Raw genomic sequence first — 19,321 nt, 5'->3', positions numbered from 1 at the left:
GATGAAATATGTCTGGATATCCCTTGCAATTGAGAAGAAAGAGAATGATCGACGAATGTAAGAAGGACTTCTGCAGCCAACAGGAAAGAATATGGAGGATTCTTATAACTACATTTCTAATCTTCGGTATCTATACCCTGGATTGATTTGGGGATACCGATTAAGAACACAGACCCAGCCGCCCACTATTCAAAGTTCATGACTATCCGGATTCCATATTCATGATAAATACCCGCTTGGATATATCCCCAATCGGAAAAACTTCTCTGGGCACGTTTCCATTGGTCGTTGAAGATTGGCATTTATCATTTGTGATATGTATTCCCATGTATTACCTACTACATTCTACAAGAGGAAACACAAGACCGAGAAAAAACGTGGTGATTCTTCACGTTGTAGAGATACCGTGTGGATGATACATCTCGGAGACAATAGATTGCAAGCGGGTCTCAAATCGGCTTGAATGTAATAGGAAGGAGAAGCGAAGGTGATATATCGGCTTGGATATTCATCACCCTTGGTTTTGCCGGATGTGGACACACTCCCCGTGGACGGTTGAAGGGTGGGGTATGGGGGTTTTCTTCCGTGCATGGAAATTGAAAGCTTATGTGTGCTTTAGCCAGTTGGCGGATTGTATCTTTCCACGGTGTAGTGAGTACCGATGGGGTTGCTGATCGCTTACCCCTTACAGTAGGTCACACCCTCATCATCAAATGAAACGATTGGGGAATGAAGCCATTTTCTTTGAAAGTTAATCGTGTACGGATATGCAAGAAGCGGTATACCGGCTGTTTATGGAACAAAGTGATAAATTAAAGCTTGACATCGATTACAAATTGTCGAAGCTCATTAAAGGGTAATGTCTGGGTAATATTTGGTGTCGGTGCTTTGTAGATATGTTTGAACGCGTGCATGTGAAGTGACTTGCAAAAGTGGATTGAGAGGGGTATGACCAATCGGGCACGGATCAGGGTTATAGTATCACGTGATGACACCCTCCCCCCTCCATTTCACTCCATTCAAGTTTGTCACAACCATCACATATATTTGTTTAGGCTGAAATCCATCGTGGACTCATCACCGCTTGCTTTAATAGAATTCTTATTGCAGCATTACTAAAGTATTAACCCTTCAGATCATAGAATTCCATCTGATTGATATGGCTACGGAGCCTGTTCTGAACTATACGACAAAACACTCTTTTGCGATTCGGCATTCTTGAATGTTAGATCAATCTTGAAAGATTCAAATACTTTGGAAAATCTGTATAAGAGAGATATAGAGCTTTTATTTAGAACTTACAAACACCAAGATGTTGATATTTAGAGAACTTCTCTTGTCTATAGCTAGATAGCCATAGCTACTGCCCTGAGTAGCCACAGGTATCTTTATTCCGTCTTAGATCATACGATACTTTGGTGATTGCTACTCATTCACATTGACGTGTTTTGCTTGCTGAAGATGGCTTAGCAGTGCAAAACTAAGGGTTGCTCAAGGTAAGAGCTAATTGCATCGTCACTGACAGACACACCATGATCAGGACATTCAATAGTCTGGGCTGCAGTGTGATTTGAGATATCTCAATAACCCCAAGCTTCTGAATGTTTTAGATCATATTTGTCACTACAAATACTTTCGAGGTCCAGCAATCGCGTTGAAATCCCTTCGCTCCGGCATTTCAAAGTACTAGCAATGAGTCTTTGATTGTTCTAGCGAGGGTGCCGTGCTGAGATTCTCTTACTCTGGTTTCTGAAATGAGTGGTCTAATTTCGCCTAGCGGTGATAATTCCGCAGATATCAATGGATTTTGTCTGGCAATTCCGAGAGTCCAATATACAGACTCCAGCACTTCTTTTCTCCTTAAATCTCAATTCAGTGGTGTGAATTTCTCTGAAGGTTGGCTTCCTACGCCCCTAACGGGCTTCATCAGATTTAACCAGCAAAGACCTCGCAATAAGCTGGGGAAACTCGACAACGGTCGTTAGAGGATATCTCACGAACCCTTTTCGCTGTATTGAAGAACATCCGAAAGCGGGGCTTGATCAACCACATCAAAACTTAACTTCGGAGTTGGAGAATCCAGCTATGATTGAGTGTTCAGAATGAGACATTGTGTTGATCAAGTCAGAGAGCTATTGGCTCAGTAGCGACGATATGTTTCGCAACTATTTCGATGGTCGGCATCGTTTTTGCTTCTGTTTGAAAATTTCAGTGTGAAGGAAACATTTTGCGGAAACATTTCGATTCACGGTTGTCTCCCAGGTTCTCAGAGCAGCAAAATTAGGCTTACAGTGATGGAACCACCTAGGCCAATATCAAAGGGTAAATGACATGCCATGCTTTAGCAGACAATAGAACATGCTGAGGTGAAGAAAAACCGTGGTCAAGGCATCACCTTTCTTTTTCGATTGATTTCAGGTGTAAATTTAAAGGCACATCGATTTAAGTCTCTGACTTCGAGTTCTCGTGGATGTTTCCAATGTAGTCTTGATTTTGGAAAGGAGGAGGCTAGACTATCATCTCTTTTAGTATATCTTCAACGCCTCAACGTGCTTAGTAGCTAAACACACATTCTACGACTAGCCGTCGAAAATCATCTCTTTTTGAGGTTTGCCATCCCCTGGTTTACCCTGCTATAAAATTACTTCGAAGAGTCCGTTACATAGGCGCGACTCTATTGAACTCAGGGTCTGGTTTTGGTGAGCATCTGTGAAGATTATGCCTTGATGGTATCTTTCAGACTCACTTTGTGGCCTGTATTCAGATTTATCTCCCTTAGTTGGCTTTTTCGTTCCAGAGATCAAAAAATTCGAATATACATGAGCATTCATTGATCCAAGACCCGAGTACTGTCTTAACCCACGGCTCACGCCATTTGTACCCGAAGGTAGCAGAAGGATAAGAGAACTTGATGTAATCGAGACCAATTATCGACTCCACCAATGCAACTGGGGCATGCAAAGCCATATTCATCTCAAAATGATAGCCCTTCTGATTTCAAGTCAGATGCTGCCATAAATGACCACATTATTACAAGACACTTGAAGTCTTATCAAGTAAAATCTCACATAGCCGTGAAAGATAAACTGCCCACCATCTTTATCAACAAACTGAGAGAAGCTTCAAGAATTGTGGAAAATCGTATGTGAACGAGTTGGCATCCTATTTAAGTATGTAGACCTTATTCTCCTATCATAGCGGGATTGCTCATATGGTTTCTAGTAAGGGTGACATACCTGAAATAAGATGCTTCAATTCAATGATAAGTCTAGAGGCAAGGGTGGACGCGTCTCAATGGAAAGCGCAATCTCGTTATTGTGGGATTGAAGTAAGAAGAGTTGTATTTGTTGAATACAGACGAGAAGCTTTTAATGGTGGTTGCGATTGTGTATGGGTTTTATTAGCAGCATACCGATCAGTACAATTTTTACTTTTGAATATTCAAAATGCTTGTTTTCCTCGTAAATTTGTCCATTAGGAAGTATTGGTGTCGTCTTATGAATCCGACGATTCAAATAACTTGAGAGAATCAATTTACTTGAGAGATCCAATGGATTAAAAGGAATTTTCCAGTGAATGAATTATTCATGTCCTCCACTATCTTTTCCTTCCTCGAAACTGAAACCTCTTTACTGTCTGCTACAAGTCTCCTGCTCTTTTTCACCTACCATTTTCAGGGGAAGGAGTCCATCACTTCTTCGTAGCCTCCTATCTCTTTTCCTCTCTTTATTCCTCAGTTTCTAAGCTCTATCACTAACCTCAACTATCGACGGATAAAAGTGTGAAGCTAGAATGTCAAGAAACGATAGAAAACTAGTGGCACCCCTCAATTCGCAAGGTCAGATGAATAATGAGAAGAGAACCCAGTTTAATATATACTCCAAGAGTCATATTTTCTCGCGGACTGAATGATACCGTATTCCAACCATCGAATAAACCACTTCACGGTACAAATACCTACAGACCAGATCTGCAATACAAACAAGGAAACAACTCCTCGTCATCCCATTTCAGCTCATGTGGTTACACCATGAGAATTTAGTTACATCAGTCTACAAATCCGATCCCCAGAACCAAAATTTCTACTCGGGCGATCAATTCAAAATCATCCTTACCCTATCGAAGCGAATGCATACCAATCCTTCCTATTATCATTGTCAAATATGTTGCAATGAGAGTTGTGTCTCCAACACTTGTCATCAAGAGATGTACCGTTGTACCAGAAAACTACTGATTCCGTCGGGTACCACCACAACCTCAATTACATCAGTACTAATTCCCACATCTTTATTCTCGCTTCCATTGACTAGCTCCCATTTCTCCGCATTGAAGTATACGTGCTAATCTATGTGTCTTGTTTCTCGATTACACAGAGTATGAATCGAATTGCGATGCTTAGATAGATAGCTAGTGTATTGAAATTCGAGAGAAGTGGAGGTTTGGACATTGATCCTGTTTTCCTCATCAATTAAGAATGAAGATATAGAACTCGCTTCTTCATCTTACTATATTTGTATAGTTATCAAGCTATTCTTAACCACAACAAACGCAGAAATTCAACTATTTCCCAATACCCTCCACCAGAAACCTACGAGTCCCTCCGCAACCCTCTTCTCATCCCCCTTCTCACCTCCCTCTCTCTTCGCACCCCTCAACGAACTCACCACTCCCTCCAATTTCCAAAAACAAACCCCCCAAACCCCACCCCCTCTTCTCAACCTCACTATCACCATCCTTATCCTCATACAAACCTCCCAGGAATCTTCTTCCAACCCCACCGCATCCCGAAACTCTTGCTCAAATCTCTTCTGCGCTCATGGCCTTCTATCCCCCGCGTCTACGCTCACATCCGCTATGATTCCGATATGCAATAAATACACCTTGTGTACCCAGTCCCGACTTCCTAGAGCGGAAACTATAACGAGATTTTCTATCTCGTGACGAAGAGGACGACTGATTGCATCATTGTATCATTACATCACCAATAATCTCAAACAAACACACATCCACCACCAAACCAAGTACAAATACAAATACAAATACAAAAGAGATATAAAAAAATCCATGCCAATCACTAGTTATAGTACACAATCCAAAGCGTAGATACACTACAAAAACGCCAACAAGCGCGCCAGGAGAATACGTTTTGTACGAAGTATTCTGATGGGAATTGTAGGGGGATAGTAGGAATGTTTTGTTAGATAGATAATTATTTTCCACTTTTGTGAAATTGTAAGGTTATCGTGTAAGATCTTATCTATTTACGTAGTTGGATTTATATTTTCCTGGGGAGAAATGAATGGAGATTTGTGACTATTTGTTAGGGTTGAGGAGGAGGGAAGGGGGAAGGGTTATTGGGGATGTACCTTGTGAGATATTTTATTTTGCTTTGTTTTACTCGACTTCGTATTAATAGTTCTTGAAGTAGAGACCTAGGTACCTAAGTATTCATCCCCATCGATCGAGTAAAATAGAAAAAAAGTTTTCCTTTGATTCATGTGCTTCATATGGATATAATATAGTAGAATTAGCTGAACCTCGAGTTTAAAAGTATAGATCTAGAGATCCATATAGAAACATATACATCCTCTCCCTCACCCTTCATCCTTCCTCAACAAAGTAGATTACCCATCCTCCTCCTCCTCCTCCTCCTCATCTCCCTCATCTCAAGAAATATCCCCACCAAGCACTCGCTCACCATGATACAATACAATACATCATAGCCCAATCCTACAAGTTACAAGTTACAACTTACAATTTTCCCATATAGAACCCAAATATAATACCCACTTGAAATCTTTTCCTTCATTTTGAATTTTGATCCTATAATCTATAACTTCTTATTTATATATCCCGTAACATTAAGCATCAAGTCTTTTTTCCTCCTCTTTTCGCTTCTTTCTTTTCTTTAATAATTATTCATTACCCGGGAATCGCAATTGTGATTTTATTTTATGGATAATAGTCGGTTCTTCAAGCGACCGACTAGTTCCTAATCGGGGAAAGCGAGTATCCCCAGAAAGCGAATATCCCCATAAGATTTTGGATACAAAATATACTAAAATCATCAAATTTTATTAAAAATCGAATTCATTTTTAGTATACAATCTTTAGCTTTTGAATGATTTTAAAAAAAAATCTAAAACTATATTTACTTAAATAATAGCTATTTAATAATATTAAAGTCTTTTAAATTACTTCAAAATTGATAATTTTATTTATAAAGTTCATATATTTTCAATAAAAATCACAAAATCTATAACAAAATCTTACAGGGACACTCGCTTTCCGGGAATACTCGCTTTTCCCGATTAGGAATTAGTCGGCCGTTTATAAGAGCCGACTATTACGTAGTAGATATTTTCTTCTGAGTTTGTATTCGGTTTTTTTGTATTTGAGATGATAGGTTGTCTTCTATTTATTGTTTATTAATATTTATCATTTTTTTCTTTTATATTACTCTTTAATTATACTCTCTTTTTAATCTTAGTATTTAAGAAACAGAATAAAACGAATCAAATTCAAATTCAAATCTAAATCCAAATCCAAATCCAAATCCAAATTCAAATCTAAATCCAAATCTAAATCTAAATCCAAATCTAAATCTAAATCTAAATCCAAATCTAAATCTAAATCCAAATCCAAATCCAAATCCAAATCCAAATCCAGATATAAATCCAAATACAAATCCAAATCTAAATACAAATCCAGACACAAATCCAGACACAAACCCAGATACCCCACCTCCCTCTCTCCCCCTCCCTTCCCTTCCCCTCCCTCCCCCTCCCTCTCGCTAACCAGATAAACAAACAAACAAACACCAGCTGAATAAACAGATCAGCGAGTGAGTATATTGAATTGTAAGATTATTGTATTGTATTACATATGATTGCACGTCCTGGGCTTGCTTAGTTGATTAGTTGTTTATAGCTGGGTATCTTTAGGGGTTCTGGTTTTGTTGTGGATATAGAGGTGGAGGTGGATGTAGATGTAAATGTATAAAGTAAGATAAGATAAGATAAGCTTTATTTATAGAGATGGGAAAAGAGGAAAGAGGAAAGAAAGAAAGAGAGAAAGGAAAGATATAAAAGAAATAAAATAGAATTAATAAAAAGATAGACTCTATATAAAAGAAAAAACAGACTGGAATTAACCACTATATAATAGTATATATACTCTTACTAAAATAATATATAAACAGAGATATTATATATTAATCAATTCCAGCCTGTTTTTTCTCTTATATAGACATAGGTATTTAGATAGATATATATAATTTCGCGATCTTCAACTCATGAGCTTTATATTATATCATATTATAATTAAATTGAAAAAAAAAAGAATTTAAAAGATCGATAGAAATAAAGACCTAGTATTACGATCACATACTAGAGCATATTATAGAGGTTAATAAGTAGAATAAGAAAGCTAAAGAGGAAAGAGACTCTTAAGGGATCTCTTTATCTCTTATATAATAATAATCACCAAGTTCAAGCTAGCCTTGAACTTAAGGCTGTGATGAGCCATCACGCATATCACGTAGATACCTACCTACAGAGACACTGGTAGATACCTTAGAAATCTCGGGACCGAGAGTACGAGAGTACGAGATTAGGAGGCTTGGGGAGGGTTGGCATTGAATACGATGGATCGACGGATGGTGTATGTGTGTGTAGATGAATGGAGGGAGCATGGAGGGAATATGGATGGAGTTTTGTATTGTATTGTATTGTATTGTATTGTATTGTATTGTGTACGAGTACGATGTGGAGATGGTATGATGGTAGAAGAGAGGGTTGAGATGAGTGATGGTAGAAGAGAGGGTTGAGATGAGATGAGATGGGGTTTGAAGGTTGAGGTTGAGGTTGAGGTTGAGGTGAGGGTGTAGTTGTACAGAATGAAGAGAGATGAATGGATATGATAAATGTATAATTGAACTATCTACCTAGGTAAGATCTTATACAACTTATCATCAAACCATAATACAAAATAGATATACACTGCGAATTTAGTTAGCAATTGAAAGATTTGAGCTACGAATGAGAATGAAGTATATGAAAAGATATATATAAATATACTCAACTATATGGTATGACTTGATTATAATAAAAAATACATAGTGATTATCTAATTCTCGAATCTATAGAGAAAATACTAATAAGGAATCGAGAAGAAAAGAAGTTGATTCATGGGTTTTTGTTTTTGTTAAGGTTGATGATAAGGTTACTTTCATGAGCCCTATCCATTGCTGATAATCGTAGAAGATGTAAAATGGATGTGGATGTGGGGTAAGATGGATAAATCGGGTTACGAGTACGATACCACCAGTGTACTCCGTATCGAGATAATATTCAGGGGTTAAATTGCTGTGTTACGTAATGCACCTATGTAGATGAAGTTGTTGGAGAGTTTGAAAAGTGATGGTGAGTGGATGGATAGAATGGATAGAATGGATGAGATGAATGGGATAGGGTTCTTGAATTATGCATAAGGTGGAGGAGGGAGGGTCTTGGTGTTATGGGAATGGTTCTTGGTTCTTGGTATGTAGGTATTTGGATAGGTATTTGGATAGGGGTTTAGCGTTTAGGGAGAGGTTTGAGGTTAGAGGTTGGAGGTTGGGGTTTGGGATTGGGATGAACAGGAGTTGGGATTGATTAATTGAGGGATGGATAAATGAATAGATAGATGAATGAATAGATAAATAGATGAATGAATAAATAAATAAATAAATAGATGAATGAATAAATAGATAAATAGATGAATAAATAGATAGATGAATGAATGAATAAATAGATGAATAGATAAATGAATAGATGAATAAAGGAATTAATGAATAGGAGGGAGAGGGAGATATTAGATAAAGTTGAAGTATAATTTATACTCTGTATATCAATATATATAATATATACATACTACTATAGTAAAACCTCTCCATAAGGATCCCCCCTATAAGGATAACCTCTCTATAAGGATATATTTTTCGGTCCCAAAAAATTTTAGGCCTAAAAAAAGCCTATATCCTTAAAACCTTTCTATTAGGATATTCTTATATTCTTCGGTTTCAGGATTACGTGTATCTTTAGTAAATCAATAGAATTATCAGAATTTAATAAATATATTTGGATTTTAGAGAGATTTTATTGAAACTCTAAAAATGTCACGGAGTTTGCCCGATCGGGACTAATCGGAAGAAGATTACTACTAATCGGAAGAAAATTACTACTATATCGGGATTAAGCGGAACCTCTATATAAGGATACCTCTATATATCCTTAAAAAAGACTACAAAAACCAGTATCCTTATGGAGAGGTTTTACTGTACTACTACATCTCCGTCTTTTTCTTCAACCCTAATGATTATGATGAACCCCACATACATATACATATTACACATGCACATACACATGCATACTCACAATCACACGTGACACACCATCACCAAAAACAAACTTCAATCTTGAAAAAGAAAAGTGGAGAACATCCCTGACACTAACGCCCTTCAAGTATAGTATCCTGTACTCCCCGACTCTAATCACGTTTGACAGCGGACGGCTCGTACGTCTCTTTCCGTTTCTTTTCGTTCGGACCCGGAAGAGAATCCTTCCTTTGTTAAATCACACCCTGATTACTCTGTAATAAATGCATCATCCATTGTGATTTATGATCATCTCCATCTCGCGTTCGAGAAACTCACAGGATTGAGCATCGGTACTCGTATTGTTGGTCGATATGTCGTTAGTTTCGTTCGGTAAGCTAGGGATACGTAAGCATTGAATGAATGTTTCGGAAGGAGAACTGGGTGTCTAGAATTAGAATGAGCATTAGACTGGGAACTAGAAGGAGAACTAGAAGGGGAACTAGAGTGAGCACTAGAATCTCCAAGCGCGATACTATCATTGAGTAAGTTTCAGAGGGAAAAATAAAAGAAGCAGGTGAAACGTTCCAGCGACTCTTCGAATGCTGAGTGCATTGAGTGGAGAGTGGGTGAGATGTACCGGTTGGTGCTAGATGCGAGAGATACCAAGAGAGTGAGAAATTAAAGAATCCACACTTTGGGCTTGGACTGCGAATCAAAAGATTCCAAGTCGGATGTCGGAATGGTTTGACTAAGTGGTAAGTAAGTACTACTGTACATATCCATGTGTAATCTTTGAATCGGTATGGGATATGATAATCGCCATCTTTATACGACGTAGGTATTTTTGTATATCTCGTAGAGTGTGGAGTATACGACTGCTTGGTCTCATTCTCATGGAGATTTTCATATTCTATACTTTGTACTTTATTCATACTCTATTCATACTCTAATTATACTCTTTTTATACTCCATTCATATCTCCGCTTACTCCGTACATCCCCTTTTATACCATTCTCTCATATCATATCACATCTACTCGATACTGCCACAGAAACTCAAAATCTACAAAATATCTATCGACGACAACTCAATTCAATCATCCACATACCATACCAATAGATCTTCCATCGCATCCATCCATCTTCCAATGACGTGATGTCTTACATAGATAACTCCCCTCAAGGACATACGTAAACCCTGGTCACCCCAGGAGAAAATAAAGACCCCGGCATTCATTTACCAGATACCAAGACTCTAGCTCACCAACCGAGCCAGCCTCGCCCGCTCACCCACTAGCTACCTCCCTACCTAGGTAGGTAAATCTCTCCAGCACGAGCTTTCGGTCTTTAGATCCTCATCCGATTTGACCTCTCATTCTCTCTCTCATTCATCCGCATCCCATCTGTTCATGCAACTTCCCTTGCCTGTTATGCTTGTTATCCGATGCGATGCGTGCGTGTTACATGTTTTTCCATGCAGTATTGTGCTTGATTTCTTGAATTGAATTGAGTTTGATTTGATTTGATTTGATTGATTTGATGTATCTGATGGATAGATTGATTGGAATTAATTACTAGGTAGGGAGGTAGGTAGATGAGGGAGACGAGGTAGATACGCACATCTTTACCAAATAAATCACCCAATCAATCAATACCTTGAAGGGTATATACACACATACCCCATACATACAAACACTGTCCGTTTGTCTACAATTGTACACACTCCGTTCATCTCATATCCTACTCATATCATATGGGAGTACCGGTACATCCAGATCCGCTTTTCCTTCTTGACCTTCTTTTCATTTCTCCATGTGTGACCGGTACATATAATCAGTGCCTCGATATTTGATTTGCATTTGGATTTGCATTTGCATTTGCATTTGCATTTGCATTTGATTCGATTGAAACCCAGACTTCTTTTCATTTGATCTTCCATTGGATTTCATTTTTGTTTGATCTCTCTCTCTCTCTTCTCACGTTTCTTCCTCTCAATCAATTGATTAAATCCTTAAGATCAAGACATCTTTTCTACACTCATTCAATTCCTACCTACACACAGGAAATTTCTTCTGCAAAGATTCATTTCTATAGGTACACTTGACGAAGATACCTACCTGCCTCATTTGCAGCAAGCGGTTGGGGGATCGATAAAACAGGATAAGAAAGAGTGACCGGCTTCTTCTTTCATATCTATCTCTATCTCTATCTCTATCGATATACCCAGGTACCTACCCAGATATCTATCTGCATGGTCTTTGGATCTCCTTCTTGACCAACTTTTCTTTCCTTTCTTTCTTTCTTCATTCATATATTTTCTTCGAGGAATTCTTTTTATAATTGTCGAATTCGAATTTGAATGCATCTCCGGTCGATGAAGGTGGAGTTTGAGAAATTATAAAGTTTACAAGGTTACTCTTTGTCTGCCGTCAAATCATCGTCAAATCCTCATCATTGGCATAATCATGTCGGTCAAGACGGAAAATGTTAAATGGGTTGATGTAAGTTTTATTCACATTCAATTCCTCTATACTCATGTACTCAATTGATCAATCACATCAATCACATCAATTACATACATCAACATCCATCCATCAAATCTAACCAAAATAAAAATAAAATAGGGTCTTCGAGGAATCGCATCCCTCCTCGTAGTCGCAACCCATATCGCACGAGCCTTTGATCCCGATCTCTTCCTCCCCAGTTCCGGCGAAGGACTCCGTCCACGACTCCTCCAACTTCCCATCCTGCGCATTCTCCCTCAAGGTCGCATTGGAGTCACGATTTTCTCCCTCGTCACTGGGTACGTCTGCGCCCTGAAACCCATCCGCCAATGTCGCGCGGGTAATCAAACGGCATGCTTCAATACGATTTCTCGCTCGGCGTTTCGTCGGGTGCCGCGTCTGGTTTTGCCCACGACCATTGCGACGACGATTATTTGGTTCCTGTGTCAGTTTGGGATTTACAAGGTGGCCAAGAGATCGGATAGTTGGTGGATTGAAGCAACGAGTCCGGATATCACGCCGTATTTTGGAGATGCCGTCAAGAGTTTGTTGTATCATTTGATTACGACGTGGACGCGCGGCTGGAATATTTATGATGGGAATCAGTGGACTTTGTTGCCGTTGTTGAAGGGTGCGATGATGGTTTATGTTTTCATGTTGGGGACTGCGGCTATGAAGGCGAGGTATAGAATGATGTCTAGTATGGCATTGTTTGTTTATTTCTATGTGGCGAATGATTGTAAGTTTTTTTTTTCCTTTTCTTTTTGGGTTGGGTTGGATTGAATTGGATTGGATTTTTCTTGATTTCTCTTTCCCCATGAAAATAACTCAAATACTAATTATCCCTCAGCTGCATTCGGAATGCAATTCTTCTTTGGAACATTTCTCTCAGATCTCTCTCAACATCCACCCCACATCGAGTGGCTCAAAACCGTCACATGGCCCCGCTATTACCTGGCTCCCTCACTCATTGTCCTCGGTTTAATCTTTGCCTCATACCCTGAAGGAAAACCAGAACTCCAAGCCTGGTCGCAATCCCTCTATAATCTCTCACTCTGGATCTTCCCCAATGATCCTGATGTTCCTCGTTTCTACTCGGGACTCGGTCTCGAACTTATCGCGCTAGGAATCCATTTCTCCCCCCTGTGTAAAGATTTCCTCGCGAATAAATATTTACTCTGGTTTGGCAAAAATTCATTTGCGGTGTATTTGATTCATGGAACGCTCTTGAGAACGTTGTTGATTTGGATGTTGTATGGGGTTTCGATGCCGGAGGATTCGGTGAATGAGAAGGGGGAGACTGTGAGGGGCGTACTTCATATGTGTGGAAGGTTTAGGTGGTATAGCATGTTGTTGGTTTGGTTTGTGATTTTGTATGCGATGGCGAATGCTTGGACGAAGTGGGTGGATCCGTGGTGTGGGAAGGTGACGCAGAGGTGGGAGAGATATGTTTTTGAGGAGGATGGAGCAAGAGAGGTGGTGGTGGATGCGAGGGGGAAAAATGAGGGTGCGGATAAAGGATTGTTGGGTTGAGAGCGAGGGAGAGGGAGAGGAAGAAGGATTTGTGTGTATATGTATTTTGAAAATTGTATGCTCTAGTGCGTCATACAGGAATTTTTTTTTGAGAATCTCATTTGTTGAAAGGGGATTGTTATTTGATGAATGGATGTGTGGATGCATGTATACGTGCGTGGATGTATAAATTATATGTGTAGATGCATGTATATGAACAATAGTGAGAATAAAATAAAAGGAAATTATATTGTTATATTGACATGTTGTTGTTATATTATATTATTAATAGTTTGCTATAGAGATTTGAGTTAGGATTTGCTTTTGTAAAGAGTTTATTAGGTATCTAGGTATAGGTTGATAGGTAGGTAGGTAGGTAGGTTGGAAAGAAAGAAGGAAAGGGAAATTGAAGAGGGGGAGAGGGGGAGAGGGGTAGAGGGAGAGAGGGAGAGAGGGAGAAGAGGGAGAGAGGAAAAGGAGGATGTGGATATGGATATTGAATATGAATATGAATATGAATATGATATGACTCTGAATATGAATATGACTATGAATATGAATTGAATATGAATATGACTATGAATTATGAATAGAATATGAACTATGAATATGAATATGAATATGAATATGGAATATAATATGATCTAAAGCTTATTAATTGATTTAATGGGGGGAGAATTGGATTGGGGTTGTTAAGGGTTAATGGATGAGGGTTAATAGGGATTGGTTTGCGGTGGTGATTGGGTGTGGAGAGAGAGAGAGGAAAAGAGGGAAAAAAGAGGGGGAGAGATAGTAAAAGGGGAGGGGAAAAAGAGAAGGGGGGAGAGTATTTACAGTTGATATAATAACATAAGATAAAATATGTTTTATGAATGATGGGGGTGTGGTCGCTTTTCTAGGATGGATGGGATGGCTGCACTGGATTGGTAAGTAGGTTAGAGTTAAAGGAATTGGAAAGCGAAGGGTGAGAATTTAGAGAAGGGAAATAAGGAATAGGTGGAGGAATGGGAGGAGGAATAGGAGGAGGAATCGGAGGAGGAATAGGAGGAGGAATAGGAGGAGGAATAGGGGAGGAGTATAGATGGAATAGATCTATAGGGATGGGTTATATAGGGATGGGTATATAGGGATGGGGATATAAGAATAGGAAGGGGGATAAGGATAGGTATATGAGATGGGTTATGGGGATGAGGATGGGTATATGGGGATAGGTATATAGGGATAGGGATATGAGGATTTGTATATGAGTCTAATTACTAAAAGAGAGGAAAGAGGAGGAGAGGAGAGGAGAGGAGAGGAAAGAAAAGGAAAGGAAAGGAAAGGAGATGGGAATTTAATTTATACTTGAAGTTAATTTTTATACTTGAATTTATATTTTATATTTGAATTTATTTTTATATTTGAATTTATATTTATTACTTGATTAATTTTATACTTAAAGTTAATTTTATATTTGAATTTATATTTATACTTGAATTTATATTTATATTTGAATTTATTTTTAAATAGTAATAGTAATGAGAATGGGGATAGGAGATATGGAATATAGAATGAGAGATATAGGATGAGGTAATTGAAGTTGGAATTTAGTTATAAGTAGTATTGTAATTAGTATACGATAGTATTACTATAACTAATATAGAGAGTATAATACGCACGCTAGTACGTATAATAGTTAATTATATTCACGTCCGTACGTATTATACAAACAGAACTATATTGAAGATATATTAAAATACGGGAATTCATATATTTTGATTCGAATATTATATATTTTGATTCGAATATTATATATTTTGATTGACTTTAAGCCTAATAAGGAAATAGATCATTTAAAATATATAATATTTAAATAGAAATATGTAAATCCTATATTTCGATATATTGTTAGTAATATTCAATATTATTGAAATATAGAATACTTTTAGTAATATATAATTTAATAATAATTATTGAAATATTATAATAAATATTAATACGTACTACTAAAGTAGGGTATAACTGAAATACGGAAAATACTAATTATAATACTGGTTATAAGAAGAGAAGAGAAAAGAGATTTATAGGAGGAGGGGAGGAGGGGGAGGGGGCTGAGTTGTTTAATATAACGATTTGATATGATGGTTTAATATAATTGATTTGATTTAGTAGTTTAAAGATTTTTCTCTGTTCTAGTTTAGTTCATTTTTACTAGAAAGTATATAGTTTATAAATCAAATGATTAAGGAGAAGAGATATATATAATATTAATATGTATAAGATAATATTGATTAGTTTAGATGCTAGATACTTCGTAGAAAGTTGATAGAGATTCGAAAATTGGAAATTGGAAATTGGAATGAATGAGAAGATATTGTATTTTTAGGTTTTTGTTTTAGATTTGATATTATTTCTGGGTTTGGATTGGGGTTGGAGTCTTGAGTTCGGGCTTGCGAGAATAAGAATGAGAATGAGGGGGTGAGAGATGAAGGAGTGGGGATTCTGGAGAGAGGTGGCTGGGTTTGGTGTTGTTCTTGGGGTTGGGAATGAGAGGTAGGTTGAATCATATTATATTTTATTGAGGATAGGGTTATTGAGAGCATGGATTGGAGCTGGAGGTTGGGCTTTTCTTGGGTAATGAGAGAGAGTGTGAGGAACTAGGGTTTTGTGTGATCTGATTTTGAAATTTGGAAGTTTGGAAGTTGGGAAGTGAGATGATGTAGGTAGGTAGATTTGTAGTTTTTAGAGGAGAGGGCTTATTATTTTATTATAGACTCCCATCTCATTATTTAAATTGTTTGAAAAATTTCAGCATGATGTAATATTGCATCGTCTTTTATATTTTCGTTTTCTTTTTCTTTTTCTTTTCTTTTTCTTTTCTTTTTCTTTTCTTTTTCTTTTCTTTTTCTTTTCTTTTTCTTTTCTTTTTCTTTTCTTTTTCTTTTCTTTTTCTTTTCTTTCTAGGGTTTGAATTCTAATATTTAGAGAGTTAGAGGAAGTCGATTGAATAGATGTTTGATGAACTAGTAATTTAGCATTGAGAATTATATGTATATCTGAGACTTTCAAAGTTCAATCGTATACAATATTAGATGTATGAATGGTGCTTTTCAAAAGGAATTTAGTGTATAAGAAAGGTTTTAGATATGTTTACTGCTATGGAGGTATCTGTATTTTGAGTTTGATAATTTTTTTGGAAATAGTATGGTAATGCTGGGAAATATTTATGGATTGGTGTGGTGTGGTGGGGTGGGGTGATATTTGGAAGCTGAGATGAGATAATAGAAGATGAGAGGAGATGAGATGAAAGGAGATGAGATGAGAGGAGATGAGATGAGATGAGATAAAATGAGATAAGTTATATAGAGTATAATATATTTATAACTTAACTTATAATTCTAGAGAGTTTGAGAATTGGATTTGTAGTTATGGAATTTGATGATGTGGAGATGCGGTGTTGAATATCTAAGTAGATGATTTGAGGAGGTTTGAATTTGTAGTGAAGATACTTGAGTTTGTAGAAGAATAGGCTCAGGCTCTGCTCAGTCGTCTGCTGGGGATGTGGTGTATTGATGTGATGGGAATGTTTGAGATTTATGGTATACGATTCTTTAGATGATGAGAGGGAACCTATAAATTACTTGTATAAAGATCTATTAAAAGTGTCATGGAATGATCAGGTAGGTATAGTTTAGTATGTCATTGTATATATGATGATGTTTTTGTGAATTTTTGATGCCGTTGTGTTGTTTTTTATATCAGGGATGTTTTGAAAGATTGAAAATGGTCATGTTCACAAGATATATCGGATATGACGAAGCTGAAAACTTGCAAGATCTGCGGATAAGGCAGGATGTCTCTCCCATGCCCTTTCTTTATACAGGAAAAATACTGATTCCTATAAATGAAGTCTGCTCTTCAAATATAAAATCATGCTAGTCATTTCCTCATGTCTCATTCTTAAACTCTCTCCGTTTTTGATTACTAGTCATGTAGCTAGGTAGGTAGGTTATTCGTAGTTGTATGTTGTGTTTGTTGCGCTTTCGATCACGGAGAAGCTCTACAGTAGAGTAGTTAGCAAAGGTTGAAGGCTCAGATCTTTAGTTTAGAGTGCTTTGGTTTTAGTATCTATATAGGAAGTGGGTGACATTGATAACTCATTCTCTTCGCCACCTCTTGCTATTTCGGTCGCTTTATCTTCTCAGGAAGAGGGGCGAAAGTTTTTGGTCCTTCTTGATTTGAGATCCGTTGATTTTGTGTGAGTCTTGTGCTACAATCGACAGGTTCCGGAAAGCAGAAAAGGCCAGGCTTGGTTAGATATGTGAAAGGCTGGTAGTTCTGGAAATTTTCTCGACAATACGATGAACTAATAGCATGGCAGCCAGGAGCTTCTCTATTTTAACTTTATCCTCAGAGATTTGTGTTTGAAAAAAGGTCCGCGATGAAGTCATCTTCGAACTCTGTCGAGTTTAGGACGGTGCAGAAAGGGTTTCGGAGTTGTAGATCCTAGAGACCTAACAAAATAACAAAATTCAGCTAGAAATAGTTCATCAATCTCTGTTCCCATGCCGTTAGTAATGTATAGTCGGGAAGAAATTACTTCTTGTGGAGTTTTATCTGCTCTTCTTGCGTGATGGTCTAGCGACGCATCTCCATGTAGCCTTGATAAGGTGGCTCTGAGTGACTTGGAATATACGAGCCGACCTAAAGTGGGCTTATGAGTCTTAGACAGGAGAGCAAATTCAATCTAAATTTGTGACTTAGGTAACAATGTAGCTTGCGAAGTCATGTTGGCGGTTCTTAGAAGCGTTGATGCTAACTGCTGGTAACTCTACATTAGTTTATAGGTAAGCGAGTTCGTGACTCGTGGGTATGGGGGATCTAGCTTGCAATGCCCCTTCGTAAGATTCTCGCGTGGATATAGATACTTTCCTAATTAAGATTTTAAGTATTATGTAGAGAGTGTGAATTGAAATGAAAATGTCCCACTCAATAATGTAGCTCAGTCGGTGATAGGTTATATTATGTGATTTCTTATATTACTTCCGCCAGCTAGAGTCCACCATAGGGTTTCAACCAGCGTCGTGATGTCATTCGTTCAAAGGCTTTAAGTGGGACACATTTTGATGCATTTTACATTACTTGCTCATCTAATCATTGTATGAATACATTTTTATTACAAGTGCTGAAAGGCTCTCAACAGAGCTCGAATATGACTCCAAGTTCTTTTACATACCTATGATTTTCCCCTGAGCCTTCTTGGGAGCCGTCGATACGCAGAAATTTACTATTAACCCTTTCCGAAATTTCTATGTATTACAAATGTACCCCTACGAGATATAAAAATGAGTCTGCGTATTTAAATAATACAAGTGATATTTCGCGAGACCAAAATGATTAAGAGAGGTAGGCAGAATGAATTTATAACCTCAAACCCTCAATATACTACGTGTGTACACCCGATTTCATAACGTATGTCCAAAAGAAAAAGCCCTTTTTCAATATCACCTAATCGAAATTTCGAAAATTGAAAGCAATTGAATTATTTTTATATAGGATTTAGCAAAAAGTTGGTTAGATCAAAAAAAAGTCACGTTTTGGACACATTAAGGCGCGCTAAAATAGCTGACCACCTTAGTCATCAAAATGAGTTCACATTCGCCTCCGATTTTGATAGCTTCTCACAATACTACTTACAACGAATTATACGTTCCCAATTAAATTGCTTCCTACAACTTATAAAGTTTTTCCAACAACTATTGAGGTCAGAGAATCATAATATCAAAAGGCGTAGCAGTGCTACACCGGTAGTTGAAATACGCGTATTCAGTAATATTCTACCCGAAGTAGACCCGCTAATTTGCGATTACTAGGTTTTGGCGAATACTCGTATTTGATGGCGGTTCGTCTTTTACTACAATATTTCCTCAGATCAAGGGATATAATCTGTTGATCATCCTGCCCCTAAA

At 37.6% G+C, this 19,321-nt stretch overlaps 1 protein-coding gene across 1 annotated transcript; it reads left to right on the top strand.

The window, feature by feature from the left end:
- Positions 1–11,822: 11,822 nt before the first annotated feature.
- On the top strand, positions 11,823–13,394 carry EAE98_011920 (uncharacterized protein; the record flags this gene model as incomplete). The annotated part of the gene is made up of 3 exons (XM_038959544.1): positions 11,823–11,858; positions 11,982–12,600; positions 12,712–13,394. 3 exons carry the CDS (start codon positions 11,823–11,825, stop codon positions 13,392–13,394), a joined length of 1,338 nt encoding a protein of 445 aa, XP_038804083.1.
- Positions 13,395–19,321: the final 5,927 nt, after the last annotated feature.

Source organism: Botrytis deweyae (genome assembly GCF_014898535.1).
Source record: "Botrytis deweyae strain B1 chromosome Unknown BDEW_055, whole genome shotgun sequence".
Taxonomy (NCBI): domain Eukaryota; kingdom Fungi; phylum Ascomycota; class Leotiomycetes; order Helotiales; family Sclerotiniaceae; genus Botrytis; species Botrytis deweyae.
This window is presented reverse-complemented; position numbering and strand designations above follow the sequence as displayed.